The sequence below is a fragment of the Callithrix jacchus genome, chromosome 18, assembly GCF_049354715.1.
Source record: "Callithrix jacchus isolate 240 chromosome 18, calJac240_pri, whole genome shotgun sequence".
In the NCBI taxonomy this organism is placed as follows: Eukaryota; Metazoa; Chordata; class Mammalia; order Primates; family Cebidae; genus Callithrix; species Callithrix jacchus.
In genome coordinates this window covers 12,267,462-12,286,782 of record NC_133519.1, presented here as the reverse complement: position 1 = coordinate 12,286,782, position 19,321 = coordinate 12,267,462, and the positions used below count along the sequence as shown (strand labels likewise).

The following is a 19,321-nucleotide window of genomic DNA, read 5'->3' as shown; positions in this document are numbered from 1 at the left end:
GAACTGTTTTCCAAAGTAACTAGCATTTTGCATTTCCACTAGGAACAAATGAGAGTTCATGTTGCTCTGCATCTTTGCCAGCCTGTGGTATTGTCACTTCTTTGGATTTGAGCCTTCCTATTAGGTATATATTATCGTATAGTGGTATTTCATTGTTTTAATATGCAATTTCCTAGTGACACATGACTTTGAGCATCTGTTTCATATGCTTAGTTGCCATCCATATGTCTTTTCTGGTGAAGTATCCAGATCTTCTGCCCATTTTTAAATTGGGTTGTTTGCTTTTTTATTATTGTGTTTTAGTAGTCCTTTATAGCCGGGCGCGGTGGCACATGCCTGTAGTCCCAGCTACTTGGGAGGCTGAGGTGGGAGGATCGCTTGAGCCCAGGAGTTCTGGGCTGTAGTGCGCTGTGCTGATCGGGTGTCTGCACTAAGTTCGGCATCAATATGGTGACCTCCTGGGAGTGGGGGACCACCAGGTTGTCTAAGGAGGGGTGAACCAGCCCAGGTCAGAAATGGAGCAGGTCCAAACTCCCCTGCTGATCAGTAGTGGAATCGCACCTGTCAATAGCCCCTGCACTCCAGCCTGGGCAACATAGCGAGACCCCGTTTCTTTAAAAAGAAAAAGGAAAGAAAAACGGTAAAATAAGAGTTCTTTATATATTTTGGACACCAGTCTTTCATGAGATCTGTATTTTGCCAATATTTTTCCCCCAGTCTGTCACTTGTTTATTCATTTCCTTAACAATGTCTTTCACAGAGAAGACGTTTTTATTTTAATAAAGTTGAAGCTTTCAATTTTTTCTTTCCTGGATTGTGCTTTTGGCATCGTATCTGAGAAGTCATCACCAAACCCAACGTCGCCCAGATTTTCCCCTGTGTGATCATCCAGGAGTCTTAGAGTTTTGCACCTCACATTCAGGTGTAAGATCTGTTTTGTGGAAGGTGTAAAATCTGTGCCTAGATTTATTTATTTTTCACATGTGGATGTCTAGTCATTCTAGTGTCATTTGTGGAAAAGTCTGTCCTTTCCCTGTTAAATTGCCTTTGTGCCTTCCTCAAAGATCAGTTGAGTGTTTGTGTAGGTCTATTCCTGAGCTCTGTATTGTTTCCTAGTGACCTGTTTGTGTTTTCTTTCTTCACCATTTCCACAGTTTGGTTACTGTAGCTTTATAATTAGTACTGAAGTTGGCAGTGTCAGTTCTCTGGGGATTTTTCTGATCTTTACTATGAGAACCTGGTTGGGCTCTGTGGTAACACTTAGAAAAGTGTGAGATCCCCACTAAATCTGAGCCCCAAGGAGTTTTTAATGCTCAAGCCAGGCCTCCGTCAGCTTCTAGGAATCTGTGAGTACCATTGAAGAGCTCCTTCCAGTTGCTGGCTTCAGCAGCTTCTGTTCCCTGTGTTTGCCTGTCTGTCTGGTTTTCAGCATGGCAATTTGCCCTGTGATTTCTCCTCTAGTCCCTCTAATAAGGGTTGAAATTTTTCAGTTTTTTCAGCTTTTTTCTAGTTGTAAGGACACAAGTGGTGACCTCCTGGCTCCTTACAAGTTGGAGTAGAAACCAGAAATATCATTTAAGAAGTTACTCACAATAAAAGTCACTAATCGTAAATGTAGAATTTAATAATTTAAGTAGACATAGAATTTTGCAGCCGTCACCTCATTCCCCTCTTTAGAATCCATTTCTTCCCTCCCCAGGTTCCCCAGAGCCTCTTTGCAGTCATTTTCCAATTTCTGTTCACGATGGCGGAGCCTGAACAAAATTAAAATTTGGAAGACAGACAGACAACATTACATTTAAGGTTTTATTATATTGGAATTTCATATAATGGACCATCGTCTTACTCTTATGGCAACTAGAGGATTTTTTTATTCTAAGGACTTTATTCGGGGAAACTTAGTGGTATCCTGTTCATTGCTCTCCTTGAATTGCTTCATCTTTGCTGGTGTCAGACAGTTGCTATCAAACCTTGTCTGGTGAGCATGAGTGAAAGATCTAAAAGAAAATCTTCGATTAGAAATGTAGATGATGAATTTGCAGATAATATTATGCCGAGTTAAGTTTTGTTTTTTGATTTTTTTTTTTGAGCCAGAGTTTCGCTCTTGTTGCTCAGGCTGGAGTGCAATGGTGCGACCTTGGCTCGCTGCAACCTCTGCCTCCCAGATTTAAGCAATTCTCCTGCTTCAGCCTCCCGAGTAGCTGGGATTACAGGCATGCACCCACCACCACGCCAAGCTAATTTTGTATTTTTAGTAGAGACGGGGTTTCTCCATCTTGGTCAGGCTCTTCTTGAACTCCCGACCTCAGGGGATCTGCTCGCTTTGGCCTCCCAAAGCGGTGGGATTACAGGCATGAGCCACCATGCTGGAGTGCTATGTGCAATCTCAGCTCACTGCAACTTCTACCTCTAGGGTTCAATTGATTCTTGTGCCTCAGCCTTTCAGTTGCTAAGGATTTCTGGCATGCACCACCATGCCCAGCTAATTTTGTATTTTGAGTAGAGACAGAGTTTGTCCATGTTGGTCAGACTGGTCTTGAACTCCCAACCTCAGGTGATCTACCCACCTTAGCGTCCCGAAGTACTGGGATTACGTGTGTGAGCCACCACACCAGGCTGTCAGTTAAGTATTTTACCATCTTTTTTCTTTCAGAGATTGGGTTGGTAACATTGAAGAGACGCTTCTCACCTGCCTGAAATGGCCTACGTTATCTTCAAGTTGCAAGGGCTCCGGTACAGCCCTTGCAGTGCTCCCGTAAAGGTAAGCATCACATTTTACTGTAGTTTTTTGCTTCTTTTTCTTTTTTGTGCCTATAGGGATTTGCATACATGTATGTGAAAATATAAAAAGAGTACAGTTAGGCACCTGTAACTAGTTTTTGTTGCTACCTATTAACACAGTATAACAAGTTAGTTGTTTGAAACCACAGTAATCAGGAATGACTGGGTTCTCTGATGGGGGTCTTAGGCTGAAATCCAGTTATGTGCTGCCTGTGTTTTTCATCTAGAGCTCAGGCTACTCTTCCAAGTTCACTAGAGATGTATTGGCAGAATCCTCTTCTTGTGGGTGGAGGACTGACATCCTTTTGCAGTCCTCCTGCTGGCTCTCAGCCTGAAGACATTCTGATTCCAGAGGCCACCTGCATTCTTTCTCGCTTTCCTTATCTTCCAACCAACAACAGCTCATGGAATTCTCCAGCTCCCATCGTCTCTCTGACTTTGTCTTCTACCCACTAGAGAAATCTGTGACTCTTAGGGAGGGGTGTGATTAGATCCGGCCCACTCAGGAAAGCTCAGGCTTGGTATTAGTCTGTTCTTGTAATGCTATAATGACCTGAGGCTGAGATTTATAAAGAGATTTAATTAGGTCATGGTTCTGTGGGCTGGCAGGAGAGAGAGAGAGAGAGAGAGACAGAGAGAGAGAGAGAAAGGGGAAGTGCTACATAGTTTTGAAGAGCCAGATCTCATGGAAACTTATCATGCACCAGCACTTGGGGGATGGTGCTACGCCATTAGAAACCATCCCCAGGATCCAGTAACCTCCTGCCAGGCCCCACTCTAACACTCAGGATTATAATTCAACATGAGATTTGGGTGGGGACAGAGAGCCAAACCATATCACTCTTTAAAGTCATATGACTGCCATGTAACAAAGTAATCACAGGAATATCTCATCACTTTAACAGGTTCCACAGATAAGGGTACAACATGTTTGGAGACCATTTTAGAAATTCCACCTATCACAGTTCAACTTCAGGTCCCCAGACATTCACATTCTCACAGATGCAAAATACACTGACCCTCTCACCTGAGGTTTCCAAGTTTCATGTCATTAATTCATTAGGGGAAAGTGAACAATGTCATGTAGCTTTAATGTGATCAGAAGTTTAAAATCTCATTTAAATCATCTGCACCAAGTGTGAATGAGGCTTCTGAGGGTGTCCATTAAGTACAGATTCCTTTTATTTGAGAGCGAGTCCTGGTCTGTCACCCATGCTGGAGTGCAGTGGTGCGATCTTGGCTTACTGCGACTTCTGCCCCCTGGGTTCAAGCGATTCTCCTGACTCAGCCTCTGGGGTAGCTGGGGATACAGACATGCAGCACTGCATTCAGCTAATTTTTTTGTATTTTTAGTAGAGATGGGGTTTTTCCCTGTTGTCCAGGCTAGTCTGAAACTCCTGACCTTAGGGGCCATCCCCACTCAGCCTCCCAAGGTGCTAGGATTTCAGGTAGCCACCATGCCCAGCCCAAGTACAGATCCTTGATATAATTCCCTTACCCCTGTTGACCTGTGAAACGGATCAAACAGCTTATCTGTCCTCAGTGTGCAATGGTGGGACAGTCACAGAATAACACTGCTAGTGATTCTTGTTTAAAAAGAGGGAAAGTGGAGGGAACAAAGTCACTGATCCAAAACCATTTTGACCTGGAGCTGAGCAAAGTCCAGCCAGAAATTCTTCATTAGGCTCCACAGCCTGGAACTAACCGTCTGTGACAGGGGGCTTTGCCTCCGGGCTCTGCATGTTTTACTATCATTATGGAAAACATTTTATTTTCCTTCTCCCCCTGCTCTTTTGGTTCTTCCTTTTTCTCCTCATAGCAGCATTTTCCACTTAATTATTGTTGCATCTTCCCCCTCAGAATTGGTCAGACATTTCCTGTGTCACGGTCCCGACCATCTTCACGAGAGGATGTCCTTGTGAGCCCGTGCTCCTCTTCACTCACCTGACCGCTCTCAGTCATGATTGCTTTCAGCTGCCCTGGCTGACTTAGGAGAAAACCTAAGACTATGGAGTCCCAGAACCAATCTCTGCCCTTTCTATCTTTAAGAGAGGAAGAAAATAACAGGGATCTTCATGGAGAAATGACCCACAGGAGGGCCTGGACTCTCCAGCAGATACAGCAGCAGAAAGTTTCTGAAGAAGAGTGGAGCCCAGGCCGGGAAAGCAGGGTTGTGTGAAACACTATTTAATCCTATGTGCTCCCTGCCCCAGTCTAGCAGCCAGTGAATGACAACTGACCAAGTATAAAGGCCAGGATTGTAGAACTGTGATAGAGGGTTTGTCCAAGGAAAGGGGCTTTTTCCGTTTTTTTTTTTTTTTGACAGTGGAAATTCCTCTTTTTGATCTAAAGTTTTTCGAATGGCAGCAGTGAGCTTCTGGAGGGTGAGTTACCTGCTCTGCACAGGGAGGCTGAGGCCAAGACTTGTGTGGTGGATCTGCTGCCAAGTGGTGAGGGAGGGAGCCTGGGAGAGTCTCCGTGTTTCCGGGCTTCAGTGTGTCCTCATCAGTAAGGTAGAGGCTTATTGTACCTCTCTGAGGTCCCTTCCTGCTCTGTTTTCTCTGAGCTTCTGAGGAATTGAGATGCTTTTCAATACTGCCTGGGAGCTTCAGCTGAGACCTGACTCTGTGTGTCTCCTGCAGGAGCCTGAGCTGAGCCTACACGCTGGAATCCCAGAGCTGGGGGAACAGGTGGAAGAAAGAAAGTCAGCAGGTTTAGGGGATGAGAATAATCCACAAAGGAGAAGCCATTGGTAAATAAAAACGAAAGAAGGGGAGAATAAGGACAGAGCAGGACAGAAGCCTGAGGGGAAATGGGCAATGGCTATGATGATTTAAACCCTCAAGGAGCAGCGTGAGCTGAGCAGTGGGGACTGAGAGAAACTTATTTGACAGGAATCTCCTGCCTCTGGCCAGGGAGAGCCACAGGTTAGATCAGAGCTGGTTTATAATGAGGGGCAGCTTGAACTCCAAGAAAGGTTCAGAGGTTTGTAATCAGTTTTATTCAGTCATGGATGAACACTCCCCAGACCCAGGAGCATCAGGATCGGTGCTGCTGTAGCAGTGGATGCTCTTCAGGTCAGTGTGAGTTAGAGGGAATAACCATGCGTGGAGAAGGGTTGGAGATGTCCATTCTTACATCAAACAGCTCTGCCCTAGGTCAGGTGCCAGTGTAAGTATCCCTTGCTTGTATATGAAGCAGTGATACTAATAATATTCCTCAGCGCATTCAGTTGAGGGAAGTTTCTCAAATATTTATTGAGTATTTAATTTTCTTTGTACTGTGCTAAGCACTTGGGATTCAGGTATTTAATGTCTCTCTAAAGAAACTCAAGCCAGTGAGTGGAAGAACACAAACAGATCATTTCAACAAGACACGGTAGTGCTACCCAACTGAGGTGTTGTGGCAGCCCGGAGGACGGGAGTGTATGTCAAAGGACATTACTCCTAATGACGGGGGAGGCATAAGAGAACATTTTCAGGACAGACTAGTCTTCCCTGAAGCTCCCACAGGAGAGGATCCTGCGGCAGGGATGGTGTAGGGCAGGCACCTCTCTAGGGAAGGGGATTTGCAGCATTCTGAGAGAAAGAGCATCCCTTACAAGACATTGGGGACAGAAATGTAGGTGAAAGGGTTGGAGGTTTGTAATTTATTTTATTCAGTCATGGATGAACACTGCTGAGAGGCCCCTCTGTGCTGGGCCCTTAGCTAAGGATCATGACCACAGAGGTGAGTAAAATAGGATCCCAGGTTTCACAGAGTTCTCAGTCTAGTGACTGGTGATTCATGAGACGTGTAGTGATGGTGGAAGCCGTGGCCCAGTTCTCATGAGATGACCTCAGTGGATGTCCTGGGCCAGTGACCCTGGACTTCAGCCATATTTCAGCATCTTGACATACAGTACACCAACACCTCAGCTCCATGGTGAGTCAAAGCAGTTAACACAGCCAAGGTATTCAGAGGACACTGATGATATCAGTAGCTATGGACTGTTTCCAGCTGGGAAAATAAGTAAATTTAATACCTCTTCTAAATTTGTTTTTGCCGGGCCGGGCACGGTGGCTCAAGCCTGTAATTTCAACACCTTGGGAGGCCAAGGTGGGTGGATCACGAGGTCAAGAGATCGAGACCATCCTGGTCAACATGGTGAAACCCCGTATCTGCTAAAAATACAAAAAATTAGCTGGGCATGGTGGCGCGTGCCTGTAATTTTAGCTACTCAGGAGGCTGAGGCAGGAGAAGTGCCTGAACCCAGGAGGCGGAAGTTGCGGTGAGCCGAGATAGCACCATTGCACTTTAGCCTGGTTAACAAGAGCGAAACTCCGTCTCAAAAAAAAACACAAAATTTGTCCTTGCCATAATGATAAATACCTTTATCTTTATAATGACTTATTTTGTGGCAAGTTAATATAACTTATCATAATGAAAAGTAACTTTATGCTGAGTACCGCAGACACACTAGCTTTTGAGGACACATGCCTGAGGATTCTGATGAAGATATGATGTCCAAATATGTGACAGTTGGACCTACAGGCCAGCTTTGAAACAGTGGAAGGTCTAGTTTCAAATTTAAGTTTGCTTTGAGTAGAAATTCACTTTACCTCTCTTTGCATGGCAATGGGGCCAATCTTCCCTAAACTACTTCTTACAAGAAAAGGAATCATTCTGGTAAGAATTCAGACTTCAGCAAACATGGGGAAGTAAGGAAGTCGTACAAATGTACTCTGGCCACCTAGCAAGAAACCAGGAATTTAGCAAGTTCATTCACATTCAGGACAGTTGTGTTCACTAGATCAGAGGCCCTGAGACATGAAGAAGAGACCCCTTAACAAGAGAAAGCGTTTCTTCCTGTCCTAGGACATCACTGCCAACTACAGGGAAGCGGGAACACAGCCGCCCGCTTTACAGTGTGGGCTGCTTTTGTGCCTGGAATGTGTGTGATGTCCTGAGACCTGTACCTATTTCAGGGAGCCTTGGGAGGAGCCTGAATCCCTGATGGAATTGGACGGTGCATGGAGATGGTTGGGCAGGATGAGGGTAAGTGCAGGGGCATGGCCAGGTCATACTGGGAGAACTGAGTGGCACTGATGGGGACAGACAAAGATATTACAGACCTTCTCTTGTATATTCCAAAGGTCCAGGGAAATTCCAGGTCTTATTCCATGAAAAATAGAGGTGATTTTCCATGCTGTTAAAGCAAGGTTGCAGACACTTGTGAATTTTGGTCCCAATATACTTGGAGGACACATCTGTGTCCTGGAAAATGATACAGGGATGAATATTCTTCCGGTGACTCATTCTGGTCATTTGTCCAGCATCACAGAAACCAGAAAATGGAAATATGGCCAAATTCATGATTTGCTAGCCCTCCTGTTCAGGTTTCTTACCTGATTCTTAGGATAACAGCGTTACCTTGAGGATTCTGAAGAACATATACTGTCCAAATATGTGCACAGTTTTGAGCAAAATGCCTGGTAGAGATTGGTCAACAAATAATTAGTGAATAATTATATGAATATTTACCAAATGACATGGATCCTATGAATCATGGAATAATTCTTGTGATTGCTTTTATTGGCACTGCTCAAAACTCATCCCTGTGTGACCTGAAGCAAGCCACATAACTTTGTGAACCTGCAGCTTCATCATTTTTATAATGAAGAAACCTGACACATTTTGCTTCTGCCAGAGAATGTCAGGCCTCCCAGACACCAGAACATGTATATACATAAAGCCTTTGATGTATCTCTAAGCGGTGTGCTCACAGTGTTGCTGGAGGATGATGGGGGCTGTAGAGAGGCACGCTTTGCAATGGGATCGATCCAGTCCTCCTTGCTTCACTTCCACATGAATGCTGGGCAGCCCAGGGTCACACCCATTGCACCCACGACTCAGCAAGCCCAGGAAGCAGCCAAACATAGGAGACCTGGGCTACAGAACAGCCTCCCAAGTCCCAGGCTCCAAAACCTGGGTGGCGATGAAAGCTGAGAAAGTGAGGAGGAGGCTCAGGGATCACTCTTCCTACTCGGTCCTGTCATCTCCAATTCACCTTCTACTGCACAGCAACACGGAGGACCCCTGACCATCACCTTGATCTTACCATGTTTGGTTAGTGGGGTGCAACCACACATCAATGGCATTAGACCAACTCAGAACAATATGTGTCAAACAGTATTCCATAAGGACCGCTCATGGCCCTGTTGTTTTCAATATGTGGACAACATGAAATGAAAACAACAAAATCATACCAGGTTTCCCAGACTTCCCAAGATAGATGGTCACATACGCTTTCAGGAGATCTCTATAGAAATGATTTTGATGACTTGACACCTTGAAAAGAGCTCTTCTGGGACTAAATTGCCATTTATAAGTGACAAAAATGAGATGCAGTGTTCAGTCACCTTAGAAAACCAATCATCCCACACAGAGGAAGCTTTGGATATAGGGTCATGGAACTGGTCTTAAGTGTAATGAAAAGTCTCTTCTGCCTTAAATATCAGTGTAGTGATATCTGATGGTAAGAAAATACAAATCAGCATAACCATGGGATGCAGCAAGAGGAATACTGAGCCAGGAAAGAAAGCATTTTAATTCATTAAAAAAATGAATTCCTCATTCAGTCTCTAGTGGATACAGAAAAAATGCAGAAAAGTCAGAGGATTTCATGGCAGTGTAATAGGATGATATGTTAAACTCGTGGAAAAGCCTCCAATTCTGTTTTAACATATGAGAAGGAGTGATGACTGACTTCATTTCTAGCATTAAGAAAATATCATATGTTGGGAAACTGTTTCTGCCTTGATTTTATACACAGAAGAGATGAAAAAATGAGGCACATGCTTAGATATATTGGGAATGAGATGGGACTGTGGCATCATCACAAGGGTACACAAATACTGAGAGTGACAGTTAGAGGAACGGTTCCCCATTGGTTGTGAGCTCAGGTGAGACCAGGAGGCCTGTGTTTTAGCAAACCTTGGGCAGTTGGAATGAAGATTCCATGACACGCCCAGCTTATAATTCTATTATTGCAACAGCAGCCCGTTACCTGGGACATCGGCCCTGTCTCCCACACTCTTGTGAGAGTCTGAGCTAGAGGCAGCACCTTCAGCTCTGAGCTCAAGCGTTTCCTACATTGTTTTGGCAGTTAAGGACCCTAACATTCTGTGAGGAGGGATCGTTTTTCTAAACAGTAAGTTAGGAATTTGAGTTATTGAAATTCCTCAGTCCTGATTAAACCTATTTGATTTCCAGTTTTTAACCCATCCTGTGTTTGGGTTTCTTCTCCCTAGTCCCTGGCTGTGCCTGGGTGCCCCAAATGTCACCATGGCGGCACCTGGCAGGGCGTGTTCCAGGCAAACCACAGAGGTGAACTTTCCTGATATCGTTGAGAATTCCTTCACCCAGCAGGAAGAGACCAAACCGAGTTTCAGAGACAGCAAAAATAGACTTCTTCTGAGCCAGGTGGCCTACTTCCAGAATTACCAGCTGAAGACAGACAGTAAGTTGTATAGGTTCACCACCATGAAACTGTTGAGTGACGTCCTGTCTTGTCTCTAGAAACTAACGGTTCGCTTCATCAAAATTAATTTCATGCTTCCCATACTTGTAGAAAATAGCAATGGGTATTTTAACATTGAGTTAAAGTTGGAAGACAGAGGCCAAAGTATTTATCAACTGTTCCACGTCTGTATTAAGGTGGGTGAGGGACTGGGGTTACAAACCCAGCTCTTGATTTCTGACCCAGGCACAGAACCACCTGTTTTTCTCAGCAAAAGGCTAAATCCTGTTTACGGGAATCCTCTCTGTACCGTATAAGATTCTGCAGACAAGTAGCATCCAGTCTGTTGGTCTAAATGTCTGAGGCTACTGAACTTCCATTAGGTTCCGGAGACTGCTGAGGCCCAGGAGGCAAAGGTGTGTTCTGGGGACACTGGGGGAAACACAGTGACAGCAGACAGTACCCACTGTGAGGAGTTTGAAGGGGACGCTGCTGCTAATAGAACCTGTGGTATGTTTAAGTGGCATCATCAAGAGCAGGGAGTACCCTGGTACTGGTGTCTCAACCTCCCAATCAGCTGGGATTTCCGGTGGGCACCAGCACACCTGGCTTACTATTGTATTTTTAGTAGAGGTGGGGTTTCATGATGTTGGCCAGGCTGGTCTTGAACTCCTGAGATTAAGGGATCTGCCCTGCTGTGCCTCCTAAATTGCTCGGATTCCCGGCAAGAGCCACCATGGTGGTTCCACAGATTCTGTTTTCAGGAAAGGTTGTTACAATTCATCAGTTGGTCTAGTCTTTTATATAAATTTCTGTATCCATTAACTGACCATAATATATGATGAGATAAATCAGTATTGCAGCAATGCTTCTGGAAAGTATTTAGGGCAATTTTTGGAAGATTTTGGGTGAAACGTTTTAATTTTTGCACTGGCTTAGGTCAGATGATAAGTGATTAAGATCTACCAGATTAGGGAAATTTTGTCCCATGCATTTGAAAAGCAGGCTCATCCACTTCTAGGGCAACTTAGTCTAGGGCCCATTAAAACATTACGGTCAGAGTAACACATTCTTAAACTGAGAGTATTTTAAGTCCTTGTGCTATGACTGGGCACTGATTTGGTCTTGTGTGAAGTTTGATTTGCTTAATGTGACCTGCTTTTCTGATTTTTTTATAGAAGATGGAAAAGATGACGATGAAGAACAGAAATACAGAGACCGCAAAAATAAACTTTTTTTGAGTCAAGTGGCCTACTACCTGGGCTGCCGGCATAAGACGGAAGGTAAGTTCCATGGGTTCACCATCACGGAAGTGTTGAACAATCTCCTGTCTTATCTCTGAGAAATTACACACTCTCGTCTGCAAAGAATTTAATCCTTCCCATACTACTAGGAAAATAGCAATGGGTATTTTAACATTATGGTAAAGATGGAAGTCAGAGGCCAAGGCATTTAGCAATGCTGCCACATCTGCAGTAAGGTGGGTGTCGGACTAGGGTTAATAACGCAGCTAACGATTCCTGACACAGGCACAGAACCACCTGTTTTTCTCAGGAAGAGACTAAATCACATTGTCAGGAATTCTTTCTAACACATAGGATCCTTCAGAATTTATAAGCAAGATAAAGGCAGAAGCGTTTATATCCTGGTTTCAGGGTGACTGATTAGCTAAGACAAGTTGACTCTAAGGAGATCAAGAGTGGAGATAAGAAGAGTAAAAGCAGGGAAACACCATGTGCAATAGGCAAGGCTGTCAGTGAGATCCCTCAGTCCTGATTAAACCACCAGTTTGTAACCCATTATGTGTCTGGGTTTCTTCTCCCCAGTCCCTGGCTTTCTGTGTTGTGCCCAAAAAGTCAACATGGTGGCATCTGGCAGGCCTCCTTTTAGAATAAACCGAGAGGTGAACGTTCCAGAAGGCATTGAGAAATCCGGCTCACAACAGGAAGAAAACAAACCAAATGTCGGAGCCAGCAAAAACAGACTTCTTCTGAGCCAGGTGGCCTACTTCCAGAACTACCGGATGAAGACAGACGGTAGGTTCTGTAGGTTGACCACCACGAAAGTGATCAATGATGTCCTGTGTTGTTTGAGAAACTCACAGTTCTCTTCATCAAAATTAATTTCATTCTTCCCATACCTGTAGAAATTAGCAATGGGTATTTTAACATTTTGTTAAAGATGGAAGACAGAAGCCAAAGTAGTTAGCAACTTTTCCACGTCTGCAGTAAGGTGGGTGTACAACTGGGGTCACAATCCCAGCTATCAATTTCTGAGGCAGGCACAGAACAACCTGTTTTTCTCAGCAAGAGACCAAATCCATGTTTAATGGAATCCTCTCTGTACAGTATAAATCCTGCCGACAAGTAGCATCTAGTCTGTTGGTCAAAATGTCTAAGGCTACTGCACTTCCATTTGCTTCTGGTTTACTGAGGCCCAGTAGGCAAAGCTCTGTTCTGGGGACACTGGGGGAAATGTGGTGATAGCACGCAATACCTCCTGTGGAGAGCTAGAAGGGGAATCCGCTCCAATAACATCTGTGGTATGTGTATGTGGCACCATCAAGAGCAGGGAGTACCCTGGTACTGGTGCCTCAGCCTTCCAATTAGCTGGGATTTCTGGTGGGCACCACCATAAATGGCTAATTTTTGTATTGTTAGTAGAGGCAGGGTTTCACCATGTTGTCCAGGCTGGTCTTCAACTCCTGAAGTCATGTGATCTGCCTCCCTGGGCCTACTAAAGTGCTGGAATTCCAGGTGTGAGACACTGGGCTGCCTCCATGGATTCTTTAAGTAAAGGTTGTTAGGATTCATCCATCAGTCCAGTCTCCTATATAAATTTCTCTAACCATTCATTGACCATGATATATGATGAGATAACTCGGTATTGCAGCAATGCTTCTGGAAAGCAGTTAGGGCAATTTTTGAAGATTTGGGAAAAAAGGTTTAATTATTTGCACTGATTTAGGTAAGAGGATACATGATTTAAGATCTACCAGATAAGGGAGACTTTGTCCCATGGATCTGAAAAGCAGGCTCATATACTACTGAGGCAACCTAACCACGGGCCTGTTAGAACGTTCCTGTCAGAATATCACATCCTTACACTGAGAATATTTTACGTCCTTGTGCTACGAAAGGACTCTGATTTGGTCTTGTGTGAAGTACGATTTCCTTAATGTGACCTGCTCTTCTTAATTTGTTTACAGATGATCGAGAAGATCACGATGAACAAAAATACAGAGACAGCAAAAATAAACTTCTTATGAGTCAAGTGGCCTACTACCTGGCCTGCCGGCTGAGGATGAAAGGTGAGTTCTGTAGGTTTACCATTACGGAAGTCCTGGACAGTGTTCTGTCTTGTCTCTGACAACTGCTCTACTCTCTTCTTCAGTTTAATTTTATCATTCCCAGACTTCTAGGAAGGTACCAATTGGTATGTTAACATTTTCTTAAAGACGTAACACAGAGGCAAAATTATTTAGCAACTTTCCACATCTGCAATAAGACAGGTGTGAGATTGGGTGAACATCCCAGATACTGATTTCCAACACAGGAACCAAAACACCTGCTTTTCTCTGCAGGAGGCTAAATCATGTTTACAGGAATCTTATCCATACCGTATAAGATCCTTTAGAATTTAAAAACAGGATCAAGGTAGAAATATTTATGTCCTGGCTTCAAGGTAAATGAGTAGCTAAGACAAGTTGACTCTAAGGTAAACGAGAGCACAGATGAGAAGATTAATTCGGGGAAAAAACTTCTTGAAATCAATAGGCAATGCTGTCAGTGACATTCCTCAGTCCCGATTAAACCAATTGGACGTCATCAGTTTCTAATTCACCATGTCTTGGGTTTCTTCTTTCCAGTCCCTGGCTTTCTGTATTGTTACCCAAACAGCAGGGTGGATTCCGGTAAACTTCCTTCCAGAAAAGACCCAGAGCTGAACGTTCCAGAAGCCATTGAGAAATCGTGCTCCCAGCGGGAAGATAACAAACCGGATGTTGGCGTCAAGAAAAATGGATGTCTTCTGAGTGAGGTGAACTACTCCCTGAACTACCGGCTGAGGACATACGGTGAGTTCCATAGGTTCACCTCCACAAAAGTGATGAATGATGTCCTGCCTCGTCTCGAGAAACTGACCGCTCTCTTCCTAAAAGTTAATCTCGTCTTTCCCGTACTCCTAGAAAATAGAAATGGGTGTTTTACCATTTGGTTAAAGATGGAAGACAGAGGCCAAACTGTTTAGCAACTTTTCCGTGTCTGCAGTAAGGTGGGTGTGGGACTGGGGTTGCAATCCCAGCTATGGATTTCTGACGCAGGCACGGAACCCCCTGTTTTTCTCAGCAAGAGGCTAAATCCATGTTGACAGGAATCCTCTCTGTACGGTACAAGATCCTGCAGAGAAGTAGCATCTACTCTGTTGGTCCAAATGTCTGAGGCTGCTGAAGTTGCATTTGGTTCCGGTTTCGGCTGAGGCCCAGCAGGCAAAGCTGTGTGTTGGGGACCCTGGGAGGAACACAGCGATAGCAGACAGTACCTCCTGTGAGGAACTGAAAGGGGATCCTGATCTTGATGGAACCGGTGGTGTGTGTAAGTGGATCCATCAAGGACAGGAAATACCCTGGTACCGGTGCTTCAGCCTCTTAATTAGCTGCGATCCCCAGTGGGCACCATCGTGCCTGGCTGCTGTTTGTGTTTGATGTAGAGGCAGGGTTTCTCCACGTTGGCCAGGCTGATCTCGAACTCCTGAGGTCAAGGGATCTGCCCTACCAGACCTTCTAAAGTGCGGGGATTCCAGGCATGATCCACCATGCTGGCTCCACAGATTCTTTTTTAAAGTAGAGCTTGTTAAAAAATACTTCCGCCCATCCAGTCTCCGGTATACATTTCTCTAACCCTTCATTGGCCGTGATACAGGATGAGCTAGATGAGTGTTGCAGCAACCCTTCTGGAAAGCAGTCATGGGAACTTGTGAAGATTTTGGGGTAAAAGTTTTAATCGTTTGCACTGACTTAAGTCAGAGGATATGGGATCGAGATCTACAAGATGAGACAGATTTTGTCAAATGGATCTGAAAAGCAGGCTCATCTGCTTCTGAGGCAACCGAATCTAGGGCCCCGTGAGAACATTCCCATCATAGTATCGCATTCTTTCATTGAGACTATTTTACATTCTTTTACTATGACAAGACACTGGCTTGTTCTAGTTTAAAGTGATTATTGCTGAATGTGTCCTGCTCTTCTCAATTTGTTTACAAAAGCTCGAGAAGATGACGATGAGGAGCGGAGATACGGAGACAGCAAAAAGAAACTGCTTGTGAGTCGAGTGGTCTACTCCCTGGCCTGTCAGCTGACGACGGAAGGTAAGTTCTGTAGGTTCACCGTCACGGAAGTGCCGAGCAGTGTCCCGTCTTGTCTCTGAGAAACCATACACTCGCTTTGTCAAAGTGAACTTCATCCTTCCCATACTTCTAGGAAAGTAGCAAAACGGGTATTTTTAACATTTCGTTAAGGACCTAACACAGAGAGGAAACGATGTAGCAACGTTTCCAGGTCTGCAGTAAGACAGGTGCGAGACTAGGGTTAACACCCCAGCTGTCGATTCCTAACACGGGCACCGAACCACCCGCTTTCCTCTGCAGGAGGCTAGATCACGTTTACAGGCACCTTCTCCGTACCATATAAGATCCTTCAGAACTTATAAGCAGGACCGCCGTAGAAATGTGGATGTCCTGGCTTCAAGGGCAATGAGTAGCTAAGAACAAGTTGACTTTAAGGTGATCGAGAGTGCAGATGAGGAGAGTAATTCGGGGAAATAACATCTTGAAATCAATGGGCAAGGCTGCCAGTGACATCCCTCAGTCCTGATTAAACCAATTTGACGTCACCAGTTTCTAACCCATCGTGCGTTTGGGTTTCTCCTTTCCAGTCCCTGGCTTTCCGTGTTCTGCCCCGAATGTCATCACGGTGGCATCTGGCAGGGCTGTTGCCGGAAGAATCCCAGGGGTGAACGTTCCAGAAGCCATTGAGAAATCCTGCTCCCGGCGGGAAGATAACAAACCGGATGTCGGAGTCCGCCGAAATAGATGTCTTCTGAGTGAGGTGGACTACTCCCTGAACTACGGGCTGAGGGCATACGGTGAGTTCCACAGGTTCACCTCCACAAAAGTGATGAACCGTGTCCTGCCCCGTCTCGAGAAACTGACCGCTCTCTTCCTCAAAGTTAATCTCGTCTTTCCCATACTCGTACAAAATAGAAATGGGTGTTTTACCATTTGGTTAAAGATGGAAGACAGAGGCCAGAGTGTTTAGCAACTTTTCCACGTCTGCAGTAAGGTGGGTGTGGGACTGGGGTCGCAATCCCAGCTATGGGATTCCTGACGCAGGCGCGGAACCACCTGTTTTTCTCAGCAAGAGGCTGAATCCATGTTGACAGGAGTCCTCTCTGTACGGTACAAGATCCTGCAGAGGAGTAGCATCTAGAGTCTGTTGGTCCAAATGTCTGAGGCTGCTGAACTTGCACGTGGTTCCGGTTTCGGCCGAGGCCCAGCAGGCAAAGCTGTGTGTTGGGGACCCTGGGGGGAACACAGCGATAGCAGAGAGGTACCTCCTGTGGGGAACTGAAAGGGGATCCTGCTCCTGAGAGTAGAACCTGTGGTATGCGTAAGTGGCCCCATCAAGAGCAGGAAGTACCCTGGTACCGGTGCCTCAGCCTCCCAATTAGCTGGGCCCCCCGGTGGGCACCACCACGCCTGGCTGCTGTTTGTGTTTGATGCAGAGGCGGGGCTTCTCCACGTTGGCCAGGCTGATCTCGAACTCCTGAGGTCAAGGGATCTGCCCTCCCAGACCTCCTAAAGTGCGGGGATTCCAGGCATGAGCCACCATGCCGGCTCCACAGATTCTTTTTTGAGGTAGAGAGCTTGTTAGAAAGTACGTCGGTCGGTCCAGTCTCCGGTATACATTTCTCTAACCCTTCGTTGGCCGTGATACAGGATGAGCTAGATGAGTATTGCAGCAACCCTTCTGGAAAGCAGTCAGGGCAAGTTGTGAAGATTTTGGGGTAAAAGTTTTAATCGTTTGCACCGACTTAAGTCAGAGGATATGGGATCGAGATCTGCAAGATGAGACAGATTTTTGTCCCATGGATCTGAAAAGCAGGCTCATCTGCTTCTGAGGCAACCGAATCTAGGGCCCCGTGAGACCATTCCCATCATAGTATCGCATTCTTCCATTGAGACTATTTTACGTCCTCGTGCCATGACTGGACACCGATTTGGTCTTGTGCGAAGTGCCATTTGCTTCCTGTGACCCGCTCTTCTGAATTTGTTTACAGACGCTCGAGAAGATGACGATGAGGAGCGGAGATACGGAGACAGCAAAAAGAAACTGCTCGTGAGTCGAGTGGTCTACTCCCTGGCCTGTCAGCTGACGACGGAAGGTAAGTTCTGTAGGTTCACCGTCACGGAAGTGCCGAGCAGTGTCCCGTCTTGTCTCTGAGAAACCATACACTCGCTTTGTCAAAGTGAACTTCATCCTTCCCATACTTCTAGGAAAGTAGCAAAACGGGTATTTTTAACATTTTGTTAAGGACCTAACACAGAGAGGAAACGATGTAGCAACGTTTCCAGGTCTGCTGTAAGACAGGTGCGAGACTAGGGTTAACACCCCAGCTGTCGATTCCTAACACGGGCACCGAACCTCCCGCTTTCCTTTAGCAGGAGGCGAGATCACGTTTACAGGAACCTTCTCCGTACCATATAAGATCCTTCAGAACTTATAAGCAGGACCGCCGTAGAAATGTGGATGTCCTGGCTTCAAGGGCAATGAGTAGCTAAGAACAAGTTGACTTTAAGGTGATCGAGAGTGCAGATGAGGAGAGTAATTCGGGGAAATAACATCTTGAAATCAATGGGCAAGGCTGCCAGTGACATCCCTCAGTCCTGATTAAACCAATTTGACGTCACCAGTTTCTAACCCATCGTGCGTTTGGGTTTCTCCTTTCCAGTCCCTGGCTTTCCGTGTTCTGCCCCGAATGTCATCACGGTGGCATCTGGCAGGGCTGTTGCCGGAAGAATCCCAGGGGTGAACGTTCCAGAAGCCATTGAGAAATCCTGCTCCCGGCGGGAAGATAACAAACCGGATGTCGGAGTCCGCCGAAATAGATGTCTTCTGAGTGAGGTGGACTACTCCCTGAACTACGGGCTGAGGGCATACGGTGAGTTCCACAGGTTCACCTCCACAAAAGTGATGAACCGTGTCCTGCCCCGTCTCGAGAAACTGACCGCTCTCTTCCTCAAAGTTAATCTCGTCTTTCCCATACTCCTACAAAATAGAAATGGGTGTTTTACCATTTGGTTAAAGATGGAAGACAGAGGCCAGAGTGTTTAGCAACTTTTCCACGTCTGCAGTAAGGTGGGTGTGGGACTGGGGTCGCAATCCCAGCTATGGGATTCCTGACGCAGGCGCGGAACCACCTGTTTTTCTCAGCAAGAGGCTGAATCCATGTTGACAGGAGTCCTCTCTGTACGGTACAAGATCCTGCAGAGGAGTAGCATCTAGAGTCTGTTGGTCCAAATGTCTGAGGCTGCTGAACTTGCACGTGGTTCCGGTTTCGGCCGAGGCCCAGCAGGCAAAGCTGTGTGTTGGGGACCCTGGGGGGGAACACAGCGATAGCAGAGAGGTACCTCCTGTGGGGAACTGAAAGGGGATCCTGCTCCTGAGAGTAGAACCTGTGGTATGCGTAAGTGGCCCCATCAAGAGCAGGAAGTACCCTGGTACCGGTGCCTCAGCCTCCCAATTAGCTGGGCCCCCCGGTGGGCACCACCACGCCTGGCTGCTGTTTGTGTTTGATGCAGAGGCGGGGCTTCTCCACGTTGGCCAGGCTGATCTCGAACTCCTGAGGTCAAGGGATCTGCCCTCCCAGACCTCCTAAAGTGCGGGGATTCCAGGCATGAGCCACCATGCCGGCTCCACAGATTCTTTTTTGAGGTAGAGAGCTTGTTAGAAAGTACGTCGGTCGGTCCAGTCTCCGGTATACA

General features: G+C 45.9%; 1 protein-coding gene across 20 annotated transcripts in view; it reads left to right on the top strand.

Annotated features, from left to right (window-relative positions):
- LOC103790920 (uncharacterized) overlaps nucleotides 1–19,321 on the top strand; it is a 69,716-nt gene that overhangs the window by 25,940 nt on the left and 24,455 nt on the right. For 11 of the 20 annotated variants that reach the window (XM_078355730.1, XM_054247512.2, XM_078355729.1 and 8 more), the window contains 11 exons: nucleotides 2,656–2,761; nucleotides 7,749–7,818; nucleotides 10,074–10,282; nucleotides 11,461–11,565; nucleotides 12,109–12,318; nucleotides 13,491–13,592; nucleotides 14,151–14,357; nucleotides 15,545–15,646; nucleotides 16,213–16,422; nucleotides 17,617–17,721; nucleotides 18,289–18,498. In XM_078355730.1, the coding sequence (XP_078211856.1) occupies nucleotides 10,108–10,282; nucleotides 11,461–11,565; nucleotides 12,109–12,318; nucleotides 13,491–13,592; nucleotides 14,151–14,357; nucleotides 15,545–15,646; nucleotides 16,213–16,422; nucleotides 17,617–17,721; nucleotides 18,289–18,498 (1,426 nt within the window). In that variant the 5' untranslated portion in view covers nucleotides 2,656–2,761; nucleotides 7,749–7,818; nucleotides 10,074–10,107. Of the gene's footprint in view, nucleotides 1–42; nucleotides 125–2,655; nucleotides 2,762–5,423; nucleotides 5,534–7,638; nucleotides 7,819–9,852; nucleotides 9,974–10,073; nucleotides 10,283–11,460; nucleotides 11,566–12,108; nucleotides 12,319–13,490; nucleotides 13,593–14,150; nucleotides 14,358–15,544; nucleotides 15,647–16,212; nucleotides 16,423–17,616; nucleotides 17,722–18,288; nucleotides 18,499–19,321 lie in introns of those variants that run through there. The other 9 variants (XM_078355724.1, XM_078355723.1, XM_078355720.1 and 6 more) reach the window with 6 other exon arrangements.